At 58.8% G+C, this 16,320-nt stretch overlaps 6 protein-coding genes across 6 annotated transcripts in view; 5 read left to right on the top strand and 1 right to left on the bottom strand.

Annotated features, from left to right (window-relative positions):
* Positions 1 to 1,383: 1,383 nt before the first annotated feature.
* APOA1 (apolipoprotein A1) lies at positions 1,384 to 2,805 on the top strand. Its single transcript, XM_042882462.1, has 4 exons — positions 1,384 to 1,438; positions 1,551 to 1,606; positions 1,755 to 1,908; positions 2,068 to 2,805. The coding sequence occupies exons 2-4, from the start codon at positions 1,564 to 1,566 to the stop codon at positions 2,663 to 2,665; spliced, it is 795 nt and encodes a 264-aa protein (XP_042738396.1). The 5' UTR covers positions 1,384 to 1,438; positions 1,551 to 1,563; the 3' UTR covers positions 2,666 to 2,805.
* A 448-nt stretch (positions 2,806 to 3,253) lies between these two features.
* APOC3 (apolipoprotein C3) lies at positions 3,254 to 4,223 on the bottom strand. Its single transcript, XM_042882495.1, has 4 exons — positions 3,941 to 4,223; positions 3,780 to 3,839; positions 3,582 to 3,708; positions 3,254 to 3,461 (listed from the first exon to the last, which is right to left on the bottom strand). The coding sequence occupies exons 1-4, from the start codon at positions 4,206 to 4,208 to the stop codon at positions 3,365 to 3,367; spliced, it is 552 nt and encodes a 183-aa protein (XP_042738429.1). The 5' UTR covers positions 4,209 to 4,223; the 3' UTR covers positions 3,254 to 3,364.
* A 438-nt stretch (positions 4,224 to 4,661) lies between these two features.
* Positions 4,662 to 6,193, top strand: APOA4 (apolipoprotein A4). Its single transcript, XM_042882493.1, has 3 exons — positions 4,662 to 4,811; positions 4,916 to 5,042; positions 5,196 to 6,193. The coding sequence occupies exons 1-3, from the start codon at positions 4,763 to 4,765 to the stop codon at positions 6,121 to 6,123; spliced, it is 1,104 nt and encodes a 367-aa protein (XP_042738427.1). The 5' UTR covers positions 4,662 to 4,762; the 3' UTR covers positions 6,124 to 6,193.
* Positions 6,194 to 7,339: 1,146 nt separating this feature from the next.
* Positions 7,340 to 9,342, top strand: APOA5 (apolipoprotein A5). Its single transcript, XM_042882335.1, has 4 exons — positions 7,340 to 7,518; positions 7,611 to 7,686; positions 8,157 to 8,268; positions 8,382 to 9,342. The coding sequence occupies exons 2-4, from the start codon at positions 7,638 to 7,640 to the stop codon at positions 9,274 to 9,276; spliced, it is 1,056 nt and encodes a 351-aa protein (XP_042738269.1). The 5' UTR covers positions 7,340 to 7,518; positions 7,611 to 7,637; the 3' UTR covers positions 9,277 to 9,342.
* A 201-nt stretch (positions 9,343 to 9,543) lies between these two features.
* Positions 9,544 to 14,209, top strand: ZPR1 (ZPR1 zinc finger). The gene is made up of 14 exons (XM_042882333.1): positions 9,544 to 9,684; positions 9,843 to 10,004; positions 10,583 to 10,673; positions 10,831 to 10,901; positions 11,094 to 11,180; positions 11,266 to 11,388; positions 11,575 to 11,628; positions 11,746 to 11,812; positions 12,015 to 12,085; positions 12,422 to 12,511; positions 12,632 to 12,742; positions 13,091 to 13,177; positions 13,438 to 13,503; positions 13,869 to 14,209. The coding sequence occupies exons 1-14, from the start codon at positions 9,556 to 9,558 to the stop codon at positions 14,001 to 14,003; spliced, it is 1,344 nt and encodes a 447-aa protein (XP_042738267.1). The 5' UTR covers positions 9,544 to 9,555; the 3' UTR covers positions 14,004 to 14,209.
* Positions 14,168 to 16,320, top strand: part of BUD13 (BUD13 homolog) — a 6,121-nt gene continuing 3,968 nt past the window's right edge. Inside the window, 5 exon segments of the mRNA XM_042882332.1 lie at positions 14,168 to 14,512; positions 14,645 to 14,735; positions 15,223 to 15,307; positions 15,433 to 15,490; positions 16,183 to 16,320. Of these exon segments, the coding sequence (XP_042738266.1) occupies positions 14,178 to 14,512; positions 14,645 to 14,735; positions 15,223 to 15,307; positions 15,433 to 15,490; positions 16,183 to 16,320 (707 nt within the window). The 5' untranslated portion in view covers positions 14,168 to 14,177.

Here is a 16,320-nt window from a genome sequence, read left to right as displayed (position 1 = left end):
AAAAGAAAAAAAAAAAACCACAAGGAAATTTCAGTCGATCTTTGGTCCATTTTTTTGTCGGTGTTTTTTTTTTTTTGTTTTTTTTTTTTTTTGTGGGTCACTTGCAACTCGTCAATTATTCGGACAGCGGGATCATGACAAATAAAACCATGATGATGATCTTTCCTCGCTCTCTGCCTTGTTGCTCAACGCTGGGGGCGGATGGGCCGCAGCGCCGGCCGGGAGCGCAGCGCGTTGTGCTGCCCGCAGAGGGAAGGGCGGCGCTGCCCATCGAACCCCCCCTCGGGTGCAGCCTGCCCAAACCCGGCTTCCCTAGGAGCTCCGATGGGGAAAATCCGGAGCTGCAGCCGGGGGAGGAGAGCCGGGAGGGCACAGCCGCTCCTGGAGGTGGGCTGAGGGCGTTGGAGGTGTGGATGTGGGCTCAGGGCTGCGCCACGGCATCGACCGACCCGGCACTAAGCAGTGCCCCGCTGACCGGCCAACTATTAACCGGCCCGTCCAACCAACTGCTGCATCCACCGACCTTCCCATCACCAACCGGACCAGACATTGACCAGCGTGTCCGCTAACCTTCCTGTCCACTAACCAGTGCATCTGTTAACCAGCCCATCCCCTAACCAGAGCAGTCAGTAACCAGCCCATCCGCTCACCTTCCAATCCATTACCAACCCATCCCCTAACCAGCCCATCTGTCGTTCCTGTGGGCTCTGCAGCATTACCTAGGGGCCGTGCCCGTGTCTGCGCCCCCCACTCAGCCTCCTTTAGGCTCAGCCCTGCCGCTGGGGTTACGTTGCTCACGTAGGGTCGAGGCAGGGATGTGGACCCGTGGTGCAGATGCTCGGGGCTGAGCCTGAGCCCCACCGCTCGGGTCCGTTGACGGCAGCGGGCACCCAGCAGCCGCGGGGCGCAGCTCCAGCCCTCCGCGTCGGGGGCCCGGCGGGACGCGGGAGAGGTGGGAGCAGCGGGGGGGCAGGGGGAGAAGGGGGGTGGTCTCCGTCCCGGCGAAGGATGCGGTGGGGACCCACGGCGGCGGCGGGAGGAGAACGAGGGTTTGGGGTCCGGGCGGCCAAATCCCTGCGGGTATAAACCCTGTGCCCGGGCTCCGTGCCGACCCCCGGGGGCTGCGAGGGGCCTCGACGGGGCTCGGAATCTGGGTCACCCGCAGCGTAAACATCTCCTTGGCCAACGCCGCATCCCCGGGGAGCTCCTGTTTGCTCGAGGCACTGCCAAACCGGCGCTCCTTGGCGCGCTCTCCCGGGCCGTGTGCGCGATCCTTGAACTCTACGCGCCACATCGCCCCGCGCCGGGGAGCGATTTCTTGGGCTGCAGCGCCGGCTTATCTCCTGCGGGAACTGCCCCTCCTGCATAAATAGCGGCGGTGGGGAAGCTGCGGGCTCACACGGGACGAGCGGTGCGAAGCGGCGGCAGGAGAGCGCCGGTAAGAGCCGCGCCGTGCGCCGGGACCTTCCGCGGCACCGGGCTCTGAGCCGGCTCGGGGCTCCGGTCCTACACAGGGCCAACCCGAGCCCAACTTCTCGCTCTGCCCTCAGGTTCAGCCCGAAGATGAGAGGCGTGCTGGTGACCCTCGCTGTTCTCTTCCTGACGGGTACGTCCGAACGGGGCAGTGGGGATGGGCTGAGCCCCACGGAGCCCGCAGCTCCCCGGCTGTGGGGCTCCGACCCGGAGCTCCTGGGCACGGCACTGGAGTGGGATCTTCCCCTCTGCCACCCCCAGCACTCCGTCTGTCCCTGCAGGCACCCAGGCCCGCTCCTTCTGGCAGCACGATGACCCCAAGACACCCCTGGACCGCATTCGGGATATGGTGGACGTCTACCTGGAAACGGTGAAGGCCAGCGGCAAGGATGCCATCGCCCAGTTCGAGTCCTCTGCTGTGGGCAAACAGCTTGAGTAAGGAGAGGGATGCGTGGTGGTGTCTCTGTGTCCCCATGTCTCTGTGTCCCCATGTCCCACTATCCTTATATCCCTATGCCCCCATGTTCCCGTGTCCCTGTCACCTCATGTCCCCACATCCCCACACCGTGTCTGACCCCGTGCCGCTCTCCCCAGCCTGAAGCTGGCTGACAACCTGGACACCCTGGGTGCCGCGGCTGCCAAGCTGCGTGAGGACATGGCTCCCTACTACAAGGAGGTGCGTGAGATGTGGCTGAAGGACACCGAGTCTCTGCGTGCTGAGCTGACCAAGGACCTGGAGGAGGTGAAGGAGAAGATCCGGCCCTTCCTGGACCAGTTCTCCACCAAGTGGACGGAGGAGCTGGAGCAGTACCGCCAGCGCCTGACCCCCGTGGCTCAGGAGCTGAAGGAGCTCACCAAGCAGAAGGTGGAGCTGATGCAGGCCAAGCTGACCCCGGTGGCCGAGGAGGCGCGGGATCGTCTGCGCGGACACGTGGAGGAGCTGCGCAAGAACCTGGCGCCGTACAGCGATGAGCTGAGGCAGAAGCTGAGCCAGAAGCTGGAGGAGATCCGCGAGAAGGGCATCCCCCAGGCTGCCGAGTACCAGGCCAAGGTGGTGGAGCAGCTCAGCAATCTGCGCGAGAAGATGACGCCTCTGGTGCAGGAATTCAGGGAGCGCCTCACCCCCTATGCTGAGAACCTCAAGAACCGCTTGATCACCCTCCTGGACGAACTCCAGAAGACCGTGGCCTGAGCTGCTGGCCCAGGGACTGACCCCAGGCCATGCCGGCCCCCGGGAGTCCTCGGGGACCCCCCTTACCCTCCTCTCCCCCCCTGACCCGGAGACCGTCTCAGCTTTGCCATTCTTTTGTCAAATAAACGTGACTTAAGTTATTGGAGCTCACTCAGTCTTTGCAGTGGATGCTGGGGAAGGGGACCTAAGCCAGGAGTGGGGATGGGTCCTTGGGGCAGGGGGCAATAGGGCGAGGGCTGGGGGGCTGCAGGATGGATTAGGGTTAGGGTTAAGGTTTAAGGTTAGCTGTTCCCCAGCCACCACTGATCCCCACAGTGCCAGTCCCAGCTCTGCTCAGGACGTGATCACAGAGACGCTGGGCTGGGAGCTCCCCCTGTGCCACCAGCCCTGTGCTGAGCACTTCAAGAACCCCACCCTGGGCTGGGGGCCAGCTGGGTGTCAGCTGAACACCAGGCTCACAGTGGGGTTACGCATCTCATCACCACTCCATACACACTGCAACCATGGTGCAGCGCAACGCTCAGCACCCCCAGCCCACCTTCCCCTCTCCTCCTCCCCCCTCCCCCCCACTGCAGTGACACAGCCATCTCACTCCAGCTCCACTTTATTTCAAGAACCACAGCAAAAGGGAAATGGTGCTGCATGTGGGATGGGGGGCAGGACCTGCACCCAGTCAACCCCCACCAGCCCACAGCCGGGCTACGAGGTCGGCGTCAGCTTCCAGAGTTCGGCCAGCTGCTCCTTCAGCCGTGCCAGCTGCTGCTTCACCAGGTTGGCATTGTCTGACAGCCACCTCCTGCAAAGGGGCCAAGTCAGAGAGGGCTCTGGCAGTGCTCAGCTCCACTCCCCCCGCCCCGTGCCAGGGGCGCGCTGGGGGTCAGTGGGGTACGGGCTGCTGTGGGGCACGTGGTGGCACCTGGCTTGCTGAGCTGCCTCTGACTCCTGCACTGTGGTGAAGGCCGTCTTGACTGCCTCCGTGGCTTGCTTGACATACTCCTGCACCTTCTTCACCACCACATCTGTCTTATCAGGAGCATCAGCTCCTGCAAGCACAAACAGCATGGGCACGGTGCACCACAAACCCCACTGTCCCCTCACTCCCCATCACCCTTACGTGCTCCCACCGCCAGGATGGCCGTGCAGATGAGCAGGAACAGGATGGAGACCTTCATGGCTGGGGAGAGAGCAGAGCGGCGGTGTGGGGTCAGGTGTGGCACCCGGCTCCATCTCCTGGTCCCCTGGTGTCTGTCCCGGTCCTGGGGTCCCCACACTCACCTGGCCACGCTGCACTTTGGCTTTGCTCAGTGGGGGCTGCCCCGAGTTCCCACTTTATATCCTCTCCAACGGCTGCTTGTGCAAAGGTCAGTGGTGGTGCGGCCGCAGGGAGGGGGCCCAGCCTTGGAGCCCTTTCCCCACTCCCAGATTTGCTCTGGATGGGCTCCTCTTCTCCCCCAGCAGGGGTTGAGAAATCCCCAGGGGCCAAGGCTGGGGGCTGTCCATGTGTGTGCACACGTGTGTGGGGTGAGGGTGGCCGTGGGGACATGCGTGGGGCCGGCAGGGGCACACGCAGCACAAGGGTGACATCCAGTGGCACCCGCTGCAAGCAGGGGATGCTGCAGGGATGGCTCCGCTTGGGGTGGGGGCTGCAAAAGCAGGGGGCTGGGTGGCAATGCCCAGCCTGTGTCCTCAGCCCCAAACACCCAGAGATGGGACCACGGCCGTGGCTCCCTGCACCTCGCCGTCACCCTGCAGCCACACACTGTGCCTCAGCGCGGCATCCCCTCCTGCCTCCATCCCCATTCTGTCCCCTTCCTGCCCCAATAGGCTCTCAGCTCCTTGTGCCCCCCCCTCTGCAGGCTGTACCCACACACCCTAGCAGTGCTGATCCCTGGCACCCTGCCGGGTGCCGTGATGATCTCAGCTCTTCGCACACGTCAGGCGCTTCCACGTCGTGACCTTGCTAAAGTCCAAGCTGCGGTGCAGGCCTGCGTGGAAGCCGGCGTGGCTGCTTGGATGCATAAATAGCAGCAGGTGCTGCCAGCACAGCACGTCCCACAACCCGCAGCAGCACAAGGAGCCTTGCTGGCAGCACTCAGGATGTCGCTGAAAGCGGCTGCCTTCCTCTTGGTGCTCCTGGCTGTGGCAGGTGAGGCAGCGCGGGGTCCTGTCCTGCAGGGGGATGGTGGGGCTGAGCGCGTGGCTGTGCCTCGGGGTGGGAGGGAGGCAACTCTGACCCCTGTGTGCCTGCAGGGACACGGGCCGACGTCAGCCCTGACCAGGTGGCCACTGTGCTCTGGAAGTACTTCACCGAGCTGGGCAGCAATGCCAAGGAGACCGTGGACCAACTGCAGCAAGCTGAGATCACCAAGCAGCTCAAGTGAGCGGAGGGACCACCGAGGCACTGGGGCTGTGGGCAGGGGGTGGGTGCGGGGTGCTGAGTGCTGGGAGATGGGTGCTGAGTTGGATGCAGGGCACCCAGCGCTGGGCTCTGGGTGTTGGACACAGAGCACTGACTGCCCACCTTCCACAGCACCCTGCTGCAGAGCAACCTGCAGAGCATGAACTCCTATGCTGAGGAGCTGCAGCGGCGCCTGGTGCCCTTTGCCACGGAGCTGCAGGCACAGCTGGTGCAGGACTCGCAGCGGCTGAAGGAGCAGATCCAGCACGAGCTGGCCGAGCTGCAGGCCAAGCTGGCTCCCTACGCCGACGAGGTGCACCAGCAGATCGGCACCAACATCCGTGAGCTGCAGGCCAAGCTGAGCCCCTACGCCGACGAGCTGCGCTCACAGGTGGACCGCGGCACCGGGGAGCTGCGGCGGGCGCTGGAGCCTTTTGCCACCGAGCTGCGGGAGCGGCTGCAGGACAACGCCGGCAGCATCCAGGCCTCTCTGGGCCCCTACACAGAGCGGCTGCAGCAGCAGATCGACAGCAGCGTGGAGGGGCTGAAGGAGCAGCTGACGCCGCTGGCCGACGAGCTGAAGGAGCAGGTGGTGCAGAGCGTGGAGGGGCTGCGCAAGGGGCTCAGCCCTTACACACAGGAGGTGCAGGATGGCCTCAACCGGCAGCTGAAGAGCCTCACCGTGCAGATGGAGCGGGCGGCCGAGGAGCTGCGCTCCCGCCTGGCTGCCAGCTCGGAGGAGATGCGTGCCCAGCTCAGCCCGCTGGCCCAGGAGCTGCAGCAGGCGCTGAGTGGAGATGCTGAGGCCGTGCGGCAGCGGCTGGCCCCGCTGGCACAGCAGCTGGATGAACGCCTGGCGCAGACGGTGGAGGCGTTCCAGCAGCAAGTGGCACCCATCAGCGAGAGCTTCCGGCAGCAGCTGGTGCAACGGCTGGAGGAGATGAAGCAGAAGCTGGACTCGGGCACTGCTGGCGTGGAGGACCACCTGGACCTTTTGGAGAAGGAGGTGCGGGAGAAGGTGGCCACCTTCCTCAGCACCACAGAGCAGGCAGAGAGCTGAGCCCTCCCCGGCACTCAGAGCGCTCACGGCTTCTCGCCGTGGCAGAAATAAACTGGCACTTTGTGATGCACCCCGTGGTCTGTGTTCGTCCTTCTGCAGCCATCCTGGCCTCCAGGTGACCTCCAAATTTGGGTCCCAGGGAGCCTGAACTGAAGCCTGGGATGTCACCACATCGTAGTCTGGGTGGTACGTGGGCTTGCTTTGGGCTCTGGAGGTGAAAGCATAAACCTGAGCACCCCACTCCCCAGGCCGGGCCTTAGCAGAACCCCAAGGGATGGCAGGCACTCCGCAGCTCTACACTGCCCTGCTCCAGCCCCTTGCCCCCAGCAGGACCCCGGCCTCCAGCTCCATCCCACTGAGGATGGGTGACACAGATGGGGCACTGCACATTGGCAGAGTACCCCCCAGAGGTAACCCTGCATGCAGTGGTGTTTGCACAGAGCAGGGAACAAGGCTGGACTTTGGCCCCCAGCCCCAGCATCATCTGGATGGAGGCAGTGCTGGAGGTGCCTGGTTCCAGCAGGTCTACTCCTGCCCCTGTTTGCTGGGTTGCTTCAGAGCAAATATTTCAAAGCCTGGGGTCAGCAGCCTTTCAGGAGCAGCCCCACAGCAGCCCGTGCATTGGGCCCTCTTCTGCTCAGAGCAGAGGGCCCAAGACCTGCACCGAGAGCACTGGAGGAAAAATGATGAAAGAAATATACAGAGCCACGGAGTCTTTGGCATTCTGTAGGGAAGTAGTTGCTCATAACTTGCAATCAAGCAGCCCACATCCCAGGAGCGCTCTCTGGCCCGGGCACTCCCTGCTCTGCTCTCCCATTCCCTGCACAACAGACCCCTCATCCCACACACAAGGAATTTGCCCCGAGATACAAAGGTCAGATGGGAGCAAAGGTCAGCTCCATCCCGAGAAGCCCACAGAACAAACAGCGATGGCCCATTATCGCTGGGACAACAACACACACCAACACACCAGCAATCCGCCCACTGGGAGATGCTGGGGAACGGGGAGGGCTCACTGCAGCTCTGGGGGTTAAGGTCAGGCCAGATGGCTGCAGGCCGGCTGGTGCAGGGCACGTGCAGCAGTCAGGTGACGGGCACTCACGTCATCCCCCAGGCACGCTGCTGGACCTCCACGTTGTATTTACATGGAGTGAGGTCCAAAAAGCCTAACCCTGTGGATGCGCTTATCTCCGAGCTCTTCTGCCGCCCGCAGATGGGTATATAAAGTGAGCCCGTGCCTGGCTGCAGCAAGAGGTGACAGCAGCCAGGTGCAGGGCAGAGGTGCAGCCTCGCTGCGCTCCCCATACTGGGGACACCTGGCCTCTGGCAGAACACATCTGACCTCGCTGGGCAGCCCCACGCAGGAGCAGCGCTACTCCCAGCTCCAGAAGTGAGGTAAAACTGGGGAGCGAAACACAGGGATGGATGGCCCACGGGACAGAGACTGTGGCATGAATTAACGCTCATCTTCTCTCTTTATCCTGTAGCGTTGCAGCTTGCTGGCCCAGCAGACCATGTCACTGAAGGCTGCGCTTCTGCTCACCCTCCTGGCCACCCTGCCAGGTTGGTGTCTGCATGGCTCCAGGCTGCCTGGCGGCACAGGGATGGGGTGGAAAAGGGGTGTGGGGGAGCTCTGGCAACAGCCACCGCAGAGCAGAGGTGGCCACGCTCACATGGCACAGCTGCTCCGGCCCCGTGATGGGTTTCTAAGTTCCCTTGAACCCATGCCATGACCGCCGTGTGCCGACCTGTTCCCATCCTCGTGACTCAGAGCGAGTCAGCAGCAGGCAGCTGGTGGCTGCTGTGGGCACGGGGTCCTGCAGAGCACAAAGCCCCAGCTGCTGTGTCCCTCGGCCACTTCAGGGATGGCTTCCCAGGTAACACAGAACTGGGGGAACATGCGATGAAGCCCAAGAGCACCCGTACCCCACACCCACATTCATCCACCCCATCTGCTCTGTGTTTTCTCAAGCTTTGCTCTGCATCCCCAGTTCTGTGGGCTGCTGCAATAACCACTGCTCTTCCCCTTGCAGTGTCACCAGCCGAGCTGGCACGGAATGGCTTCTGGGATTACCTCAGCCAGCTGACCAGCAACAAGGACAGCCTAGAGCAGGCACAGGGCAGCAAGCTGGGCAGGGAGTTCACGTGAGTATCCTGCTTCTGGGGCTCACACCACTCTGAGAGGAGCCAGATGTAAAGCTCGTGCCCTTCCTGTAAGTCAGTGGTGCTTTATTAACTGTGACTGCTGCCTTGTACAGAAGCCTGAAGGAAAGCCTCCAGGATGGAGTCAGCAATGTGGGGAACTTCCTTGAGAAGCTGGCGCCTCTCAACAGAGGCATCCAGCCACGGCTGTACCACGACTCCGACAGCCTGCGGAAGCTCATCAGGAAGGAGCTGGAGAGTCTGAGAATGAAACTGTCCCCTTACGTGGACGACGTGCACCACAGAGTCGGCAAGCACCTGGAAGACCTCCGCTATCAGCTGCAGCCCTTCACTGAGGAGCTGCTGGACCAGGTGTCCCTCCGTGCACGGGAGCTGCAGCGCCACCTGACGCCCAGCCGCAACGTGGCGGCTCAGCTACTGGACGGAGTGGATGAAGTGCAGCGTTTCATGGCTCACTACGCCGATAAGATCGCCTTCCACACGGACCAGGTGAAGGACATCTTCCAGCCGTACGCCGACAGGCTGGTGAGCGAGATCCAGCGCTCAGTGGAAGAGCTGCACAGGAACGTGGTCCCGCACAGCCCTGCCAGCCCGGAGCAGCTCAACCAGCACATCCGTGAGCTGTCCGCCAAGCTGACGGAGAACGCACGGGATCTGCACCGCAACATCCAGCGCAACCTGGAGCGGCTGAAGGCCAAGCTCAGCCTTCGCCCCAGCCGCCCCGGGGAGCGCTATGCCGAGGAGATGGCCAGCGAGGTGCAGCAACGCATCGAGGAGTTCCGCAGGGACACCTATCTCCAGATCCAGGACTTCACGCGCGCCGTGCACCAGGAGACAGAGGACATGAGGCTGAAGCTGTCCTCCCGGCCCCACTACCCGGAGGAGGCTGCGGGCAGCCCGGCCCCGCTAGAGGACCTGCGGGCCAGTCTGGACGCGCTGTGGAGGGATCTGTCACACAGCCTGAGCGAGCGCGGCGGGGATGCGCCCTGACGGCCAGGCACGGGGAGCGGGGAGCGGGGCCGGGCGCAATAAAGGCTCCGAGCCACCACGCCTTGCCTCCTCCGCCGCCATCACCGTCCCTCTGCTTCCCCAATCACGTGACCTCGCCCAGTCACGTGATCTAGCCCAATCACACAATACTTCAAATCACGTGATGTTTCACTCCCAGTCACGTGACTACCTACGCCGTACGCGCCTTCTCTGTCACGTGACCGGCCCCCGTCACGTGTTCGCGCGGCGCGCAGGCGCTTTGGGAGCGGCCCGGCCAACATGTCGGCGCTTGGCGCGGTGGAGGCGGCCGGTGCCGGGGGGGCTGCCCTGTTCCGGCCTCTCAGCGCTGAGGATGGCGAGCAGCAGCCAGCGGAGATCGAGTCCCTGTGCATGAACTGCTACCGCAACGTGAGGGCGGAAAGGGGGTGGAAAGGGTGGGGACGGATGTAGGGGTGTGCTGGGGGAGCGAGGCCTGTGGGATGCCGGAGCTGGGGGCTGTGTGGGGATGGAGCCCCGCAGGGCCGTGCAGGCCGCGCCCGGCTCCATCGGGCTCCTCGCTGCTGCAGGGGGTGACGCGACTCCTGCTGACCAGGATCCCCTTCTTCAAAGAGATCATCGTCAGCTCCTTCACCTGTGAGAGCTGCTCCTGGTCCAACACCGAGATCCAGTCGGCGGGCCGCATCCAGGAGCAGGGCGTGCGTTGTGCCCTGGCCGTGGCCTCCCGGCAGGTGAGCAGCACATCCCGGCTCCTCTCAGCAAACAGCTGGGCTGTACCAAAGGGAGGTGGGGAGCTGCTTCAGAGCTGCCCTATGTGTGCCCTTATTCCTCATGTGTTGCTCTTGAGAATAAAAGCTCTTGTGTCGTTTGAGAAATCACTTTATTTTTTTTCCTTCAATGAGCCACTTAATCCCAAAACATATGTATTATTGATGCACTTGTGTGCATAAGAATTATCTTCCCGCATGTTCCATTTATCTTGCTTGCTCATTGCTCCCTCGCTCTGGTGTCTGCAGTGAGCAGTGCCTGCAGCTCTCTCCCCAGATCTGCAGAGGTTGTGAGGAATCTGCCCATCCTGAGCGGGTGGATGAGGCAGGAGTTTGAGCTGCCTGTTGGGTGGTCTCTGAAAGTGTAACTTCAAACTGAAATGGGACATTTGTTCTGTTTCTGCTTCACAGCAAAAAGGGTGGCTTCTAAAATTGCCCTCAAACTATTGCTGCTTCTTCTGCAAGAACTGTAAGCCCCAGTGTGGGCACTTGGGATGTGGAAGCTCCTGGTCCTAATGCTGCTTGTGAACTGTTGTGTGCAGGATATGAACAGGGAGATTGTGAAGACTGACTGTGCCACTGTTCGAATTCCAGAGCTGGACTTTGAGATCCCTGCCTTCTCCCAGAAGGGAGGTGGGTATGTGGCCTGTGCCCCTTTGCATGCTTCTATTGTGTAGTAGGCAGTGTTTGAGGAACAGCCCTCCTGTCGGTGTGTTGTCAGGACAAGCTGTCAGGTTTGGGAAAACTGCTGGCTGTACTTAATGCAGCTTCTGTTTCTTCCCCTGTCAAGTTCTTACCACCATTGAAGGCGTAATTGACAGAGCTGTTATGGGTCTGGAGCAGGACCAGCCTGTCCGCAGGGTAAGATGCTGTGAAAGATGAATTTTCTGAGAGCTGCTTGGTTTTTTTTTTTTTGCTTGTTTACTTTGTAATCCCTCACCTACTGGCTTTACACTCTGCTAAATGTATCATGAGCTGTGGTTTGTGCTGTCAACAGTGTTGTCTTCAGCTCTGGGTTCCCCTGATATCAGTCTCCAATGTATCCTCTTGCAGGCAACAGACAAAGAGGTAGCAAGTAAAATAGATGACTTCATTAGTAAGTTAAAGCAGCTGAAAGAAGTGCATTCCCCTTTCACATTCGTAAGTATGTCCAGGAGTGCAGACCCGTTCTGTTGGAGGAGTGGGCTGGCTTCTTAAGGCTTCCTGTGGATTTCTTCTCCTATAGATCATAGATGATCCTTCAGGGAACAGCTTTGTGGAGAATCCCCATGCACCTCAGAAGGATGAAGCTCTTGTAGTCACTTATTACAAGCGGACTCCCCAGCAGGCTGCTATGTTGGGTCTTGAGGTAACGTGGAGGTGTTGTGTTCCCTTCCTGCTCAGCCTTGCCCGCTCCACTGCTGGTGGTGTGGTGTCCACTTTCCTTCCACACAAGACCAGCTGGCCTTGGTGTGCTCCCATCCACCCCTTGCTACCTGGGAGACCTTGAATTAGAGAGGAGGCACAGGTAGAAGCTAAAAACCTTCTGTTGCAGGAAGAGGAATCGGATGAGAAGCCAGCTGATTCTGCAGAGGATCTGAGGAATGAGGTGGGTGATTTTTGCAATGCATTGAGGCTGGCATGCAATGCAGGTGACTGGCATGTGGGGCAGGCTTGCAGGGCTGGCTGATGCTCCCTGACTGTCCTTTTCATTCCTGTGCTTTAGGTACTGCAGTTCAACACCAACTGCCCTGAGTGCAACGCTCCAGCTGACACAAACATGAAGCTAGTGCGTATCCTTTGAGTGGTGGCACGGGCTCAGATGGGTGTTTTCTGCTGGAGTCTGTGCAAAGGCCAGGGTATGGGCTGCCTTGTGAGCTGACTTAGATCTATTCCTGCAGCATCCATAAGGCACAAATAAATTATTTCTAGTAGAAGCTGCAGGCCACTCTTAGATTCTTCTTCTGATGAAATTTCCTTGACTGTCTGCTCCAGAAATCCCACACTTCAAGGAAGTGATTATCATGGCCACAAACTGTGACTCCTGTGGGCACAGAACAAATGAGGTAAACTATTGACATATATATATTTTTTTGGGGGGGGTGTTGGGGAGTGTGTTCTTCTGTGCCTTGATGGGGAGTTTCTCAGAGTTGTTGGCCAGGGTCCTGTGTTCGTTAAATTTGTGAAGGGAGAAAATGTTGTGTCTGGAAAAGTTCCATGTAATGAATGAGGGTAATCCATCTCCAGACCTGTGATGTTCCCTGCTTTTGAGGGGCTGTCCCCAAGCCTGGAGTAGCCTTTGCAACGCTCAGCAAGCTGAGCAGCCATGGCAGGCCCTTCAAGAGCATCCTGGCCTGACTCAAGTACAAAAGTCCCATCTGCTGACTGCCATGTGTTCCTAGGTGAAATCTGGAGGAGCAATTGAACCCCGAGGCACCAGGATTACCTTTAGAATCACAGATCCTTCAGACATGACGAGAGACATCCTAAAGGTAATGAGCCTTCATGTGTTTCCCTCCCTCCCTCTTTGGCTCCTGCGGCGGGTGCATGGTGGCCTGGCTGTTCCCTGAGGAGTGGGGCTGTCAGGATTCACGTGGAGGTCTCTGTTGCAGTCAGAAACGTGCAGCGTGGAGATTCCAGAGCTGGAGTTTGAGCTGGGAATGGGAGCACTGGGAGGGAAATTCACCACTCTGGAAGGGCTGCTGAAAGATATCAAAGACTTGGTGAGTGATTCTTGTTGTCTTCCAGTGGAACCCTGCCAAAGGGGCTTGTTTTACTCAAGGTGGAGCAGCGCACTCCTTTGTGGGCTTCATGTTACCTTTGCATCATAGTGTGTCAGTTACACTTGTGGATTCTTGTCTCCAGCTCCTGTACCCCACTGCTTTGGTGGCAGCAGGGGTCAGACTTGGTCACGCTGTCAGCCTGAATCCTTGCACTCTGCCTGAGGGGCAGTTCTGAACACCCAGCAGAGCTCAGACCCCTCTGTACTAATATTTAGTCTGCCTGTGGCATGGCGATTTTGGTGCTGGCTTTCTCCTGTGCTGCATAAATGTCCGTGTCTGCTCTTCCAGGTTGAGAGAAACCCATTCACCTTGGGGGACAGCTCTACTCCAAGCAAAACAGGAAAGCTGCAGGAGTTCATTGGTAGATTGCAGGAAGTAAGTGTCCTCTGAAGTCTCAATGAGCTGTAACGTGGTTTTGCCACCGTTTTTGCTGCTTTGAAGTGTGTTAACTCCTTGGCAAGTGTCACCTTACCTCTTCAAGCTGTTCCACCCTTGGCCTTTGTGCCGTCACATCTTGTCAAGCTGTTGCTGTTTCTGGGGAAGATGTCAGAACTCTGAAGCATGCCATGAATCTGTCGGTGCTGGAAGTACTGAAGGATTAGAAGAAGTATTGACACGCTGCTCTCTTTCTGCAGATAATAGAAGGGAAGACAAAGGCTGTCTTTATAATGGATGACCCTGCAGGCAACAGCTATCTTCAGGTATGGTGGCATGCAGTCAGACTCGAAGTATTCTGAGCAGCTTGAGTGTGTTTTCTTCGTGTCCTGGATGTGTGTTGGCTGTCAGGGTTTGTTTCTGGCTGCAGTACTGAGTGGGTTCGTGTAGGCTCTGCCCAGGAGAAGAAAACTGCTTGTGGCTTTGTGGGAAGGGAGGTGGGAGCAGTGTCAGCTCTGTGATATCAGGGAGTCTGGTTGTCCTGTCTGGACTGAAGAGGGGATGGGGTCTGTGGCATGAAGGTTTTATCCTCAGTGCTGGGGTTGGATTTAAATCCTGCCTGCAGCGCTGCTGAAGCATTTGTAGCCTGAGGCTTGGGCACAGTGTGCAGGAAGCTTTTCTCTCCCTGCAGAATGTGTATGCCCCAGAGGAGGACCCAGAGCTGAAGGTGGAGCACTACGAACGCACGTTTGAGCAGAACGAAGACCTGGGCCTCAACGACATGAAGACTGAGGGCTATGAGACAGCGCCGGCCTCGGGCCGGTAGCAGCACGGTGCAAAGCAGCCCCTCCATGCTCTGAGGAGCAGAACTCATTCCTTCCCGTGCTGCTGGCAGCGGCTCGCAGGCCTGAAGAGCAAGAACTTCCCGGTGGGGAGGCAGTTTGGGGGGGGTATTTAAAAGCTGTTTGTGCGGCTTCTGGATTGCGGGGCTGCGGGCGCTATGCTGGACTCCAATAAAGCCATCTCAGCATGCGGGCGCGTGCAGGTAGAGCTGGAAGCCCCGCCCGTCGGCGTGGCCCCGCCCAGTTCGGCGAAGCCACGCCCATTATCCCACACCCCTTTTCGCGAGGCGCCGTCTATAGCTACGCTCCGCAACTCAGCGGAAGTCCCGCCCTCCTGGGCCGTTTCGCTGCTCTTCGCTTCCGGTTGCGGTGCCATGGCCGCGCAGGGTATCTCCAAAGCGCAGTACCTGCAGCGCTACCTCAGCGGCCCTCCCGCCGCTCAGCCCCGCCGCCGCCGCAAGAAGAAGCCGCCGAGCGGCTCCGGCAGAGCCGGGTGAGTGCGGGCGGCACGGCCCGAGCGGGTCACGGCCTCCCCTGGGGCCTCCCATCTCCTTCCCCCATCCCGGCGCGGCTTGCGGGCCTCGGTCGGGCGATCCGCTGATGGCGGCCCTCTGTCCGCACTCAGGATGCGGATCGTAGATGACGACGTGGGCTGGAGCAGCATCGCCGCTGTGCCTGAGAAGGAAGAGGAGGAGGACGAAAGCGACGTGCCCGTGGTGAGGAGCTGGGCCGGGGGCCGTTATGGAGCCGTTACGATTGAACTGTTTACAAACAGCGAAAGCGGGAGGCTGGGCGTGCGTGATGGCCGTTAGAGCCTTAAAACGGCCGGGCGGGGTGAGGCAGAGTGAGGAACGGCTGTAGAATGTGCTGGGTCCTGGCTGGGAATGTAGGAAGGGAAGAGAGAGAGAAGGCTGCAAGCAAAACCCTTGGATCCGTTCTTTCTAGTGCGGGAATAGTTGCCGAGTCTCTGGAGGTGTTCAAGGCCAGGTTGGATGGGGCCCTGGGCAGCCTGGGCTGCTATGAAATGTGGAGGTTGGTGGCCTTGCTTGTGGCAGAAGGGTTGGAGGTTGGTGACCCTTGAGGTCCCTTGCAGCCCAGGCCATTCTGTGGTTCTGTAATAGCTGATCCTTTCGTTCAGAGAACGTAGATCCTTTTCTTTATTTTTTTTAAGCTGTGTTGTTTGGTCTGTTCTCTTACCTTCAGGTGGCAGAGTTTATTGATGAGCGTCCGAATGAAGTGAAGCTCATGGAGGAGTTCCGAACAAACACTAAATGGAAGCTTTTAGGAGGTGAGGGTGGATCTTGCTGTTGTTTCTGCCTGAATGTTTGCAGTTCTAAACAGTGAAATTAGGAAATACAAGGAATTATAAAGAACCTTAATGATGATTGCTTACTGATTGCTTTTTTTGTTCAGACCAGAATGAAGACTCACAGAGCTCAGATATTTCAGCACCTGCCAAACCTACCACAAGGTACGGATGTCCAGCTACAAGCTCTAGCATTGATTGATCCTTTTTTGTGCTTTCATCCATCTCGTTCTGCAGTTTCAAGGTCTGCAGCAAAGTGTGAGAAGTAGCTTCCATGAGGATCCCTTTTTTCTGTGCTGAATCCACTGTGGCTGGGGGAGAACTTCCAGCTAGCATGTTGTTTGGGTTTCTGTAAAGTCCATGAGCAATTATCTCGCAATCCTTTGTGATATCAGAGCAGTCGGAGTGATGACAGCCTCTAGATTTGTAACATAGTGAGGACGGTAGTGTTACAACATGCCTCTCTTCTGAGGTGATTATACGGGATGTTCTGTGATCAGAATGAGTTTAGACTAAGATGGTGTGATGGGGTGTTATTTTGTGGGAAGGTGATTACTCAAGAACACAGAGTGGATTTATAGTTTTGAATGTTACAAGGGTTAATGAAGGCTTGAAGTGATACAGTTAGAGCTTTTCTGTGATCGAAGTTGTCTTGGAGTTCTGGGATCTGTTTTGGGCAATCTGAGGCTCAGTAATGCAGATCACTGAATTTTACCCTACTGGTAGCTCTACTGGTACCCTCTACTGGTACCTACTGGGATCAGATGGTAGATCCTGTTTGATATCTGTGTCTGTTCTGAAGATGAGAAATGGAAATGAATAAGCTAACTTATTTGAAGCTTCTCCTCCTTTATTAGGCAACAACGTCACGACTCCCCAGATTTGTCCCCTCCCAGACAAGAGAGAAATGATTCCCCCAACCTCTTACCTCGCAAGCAACGACAGCGTGACTCCCCAGACCTGTCACCTCCCCGGAGGAAGCGCCACGACTCCCC

Source organism: Lagopus leucura, unplaced genomic scaffold (assembly GCF_019238085.1).
Source record: "Lagopus leucura isolate 7727_CA_CO unplaced genomic scaffold, USGS_WTPT01 Super-Scaffold_100034, whole genome shotgun sequence".
Taxonomy (NCBI): Eukaryota; Metazoa; Chordata; class Aves; order Galliformes; family Phasianidae; genus Lagopus; species Lagopus leucura.
Note: the sequence above shows the minus strand (reverse complement) of the source record. Positions and strands in the feature narration are given on the sequence as shown.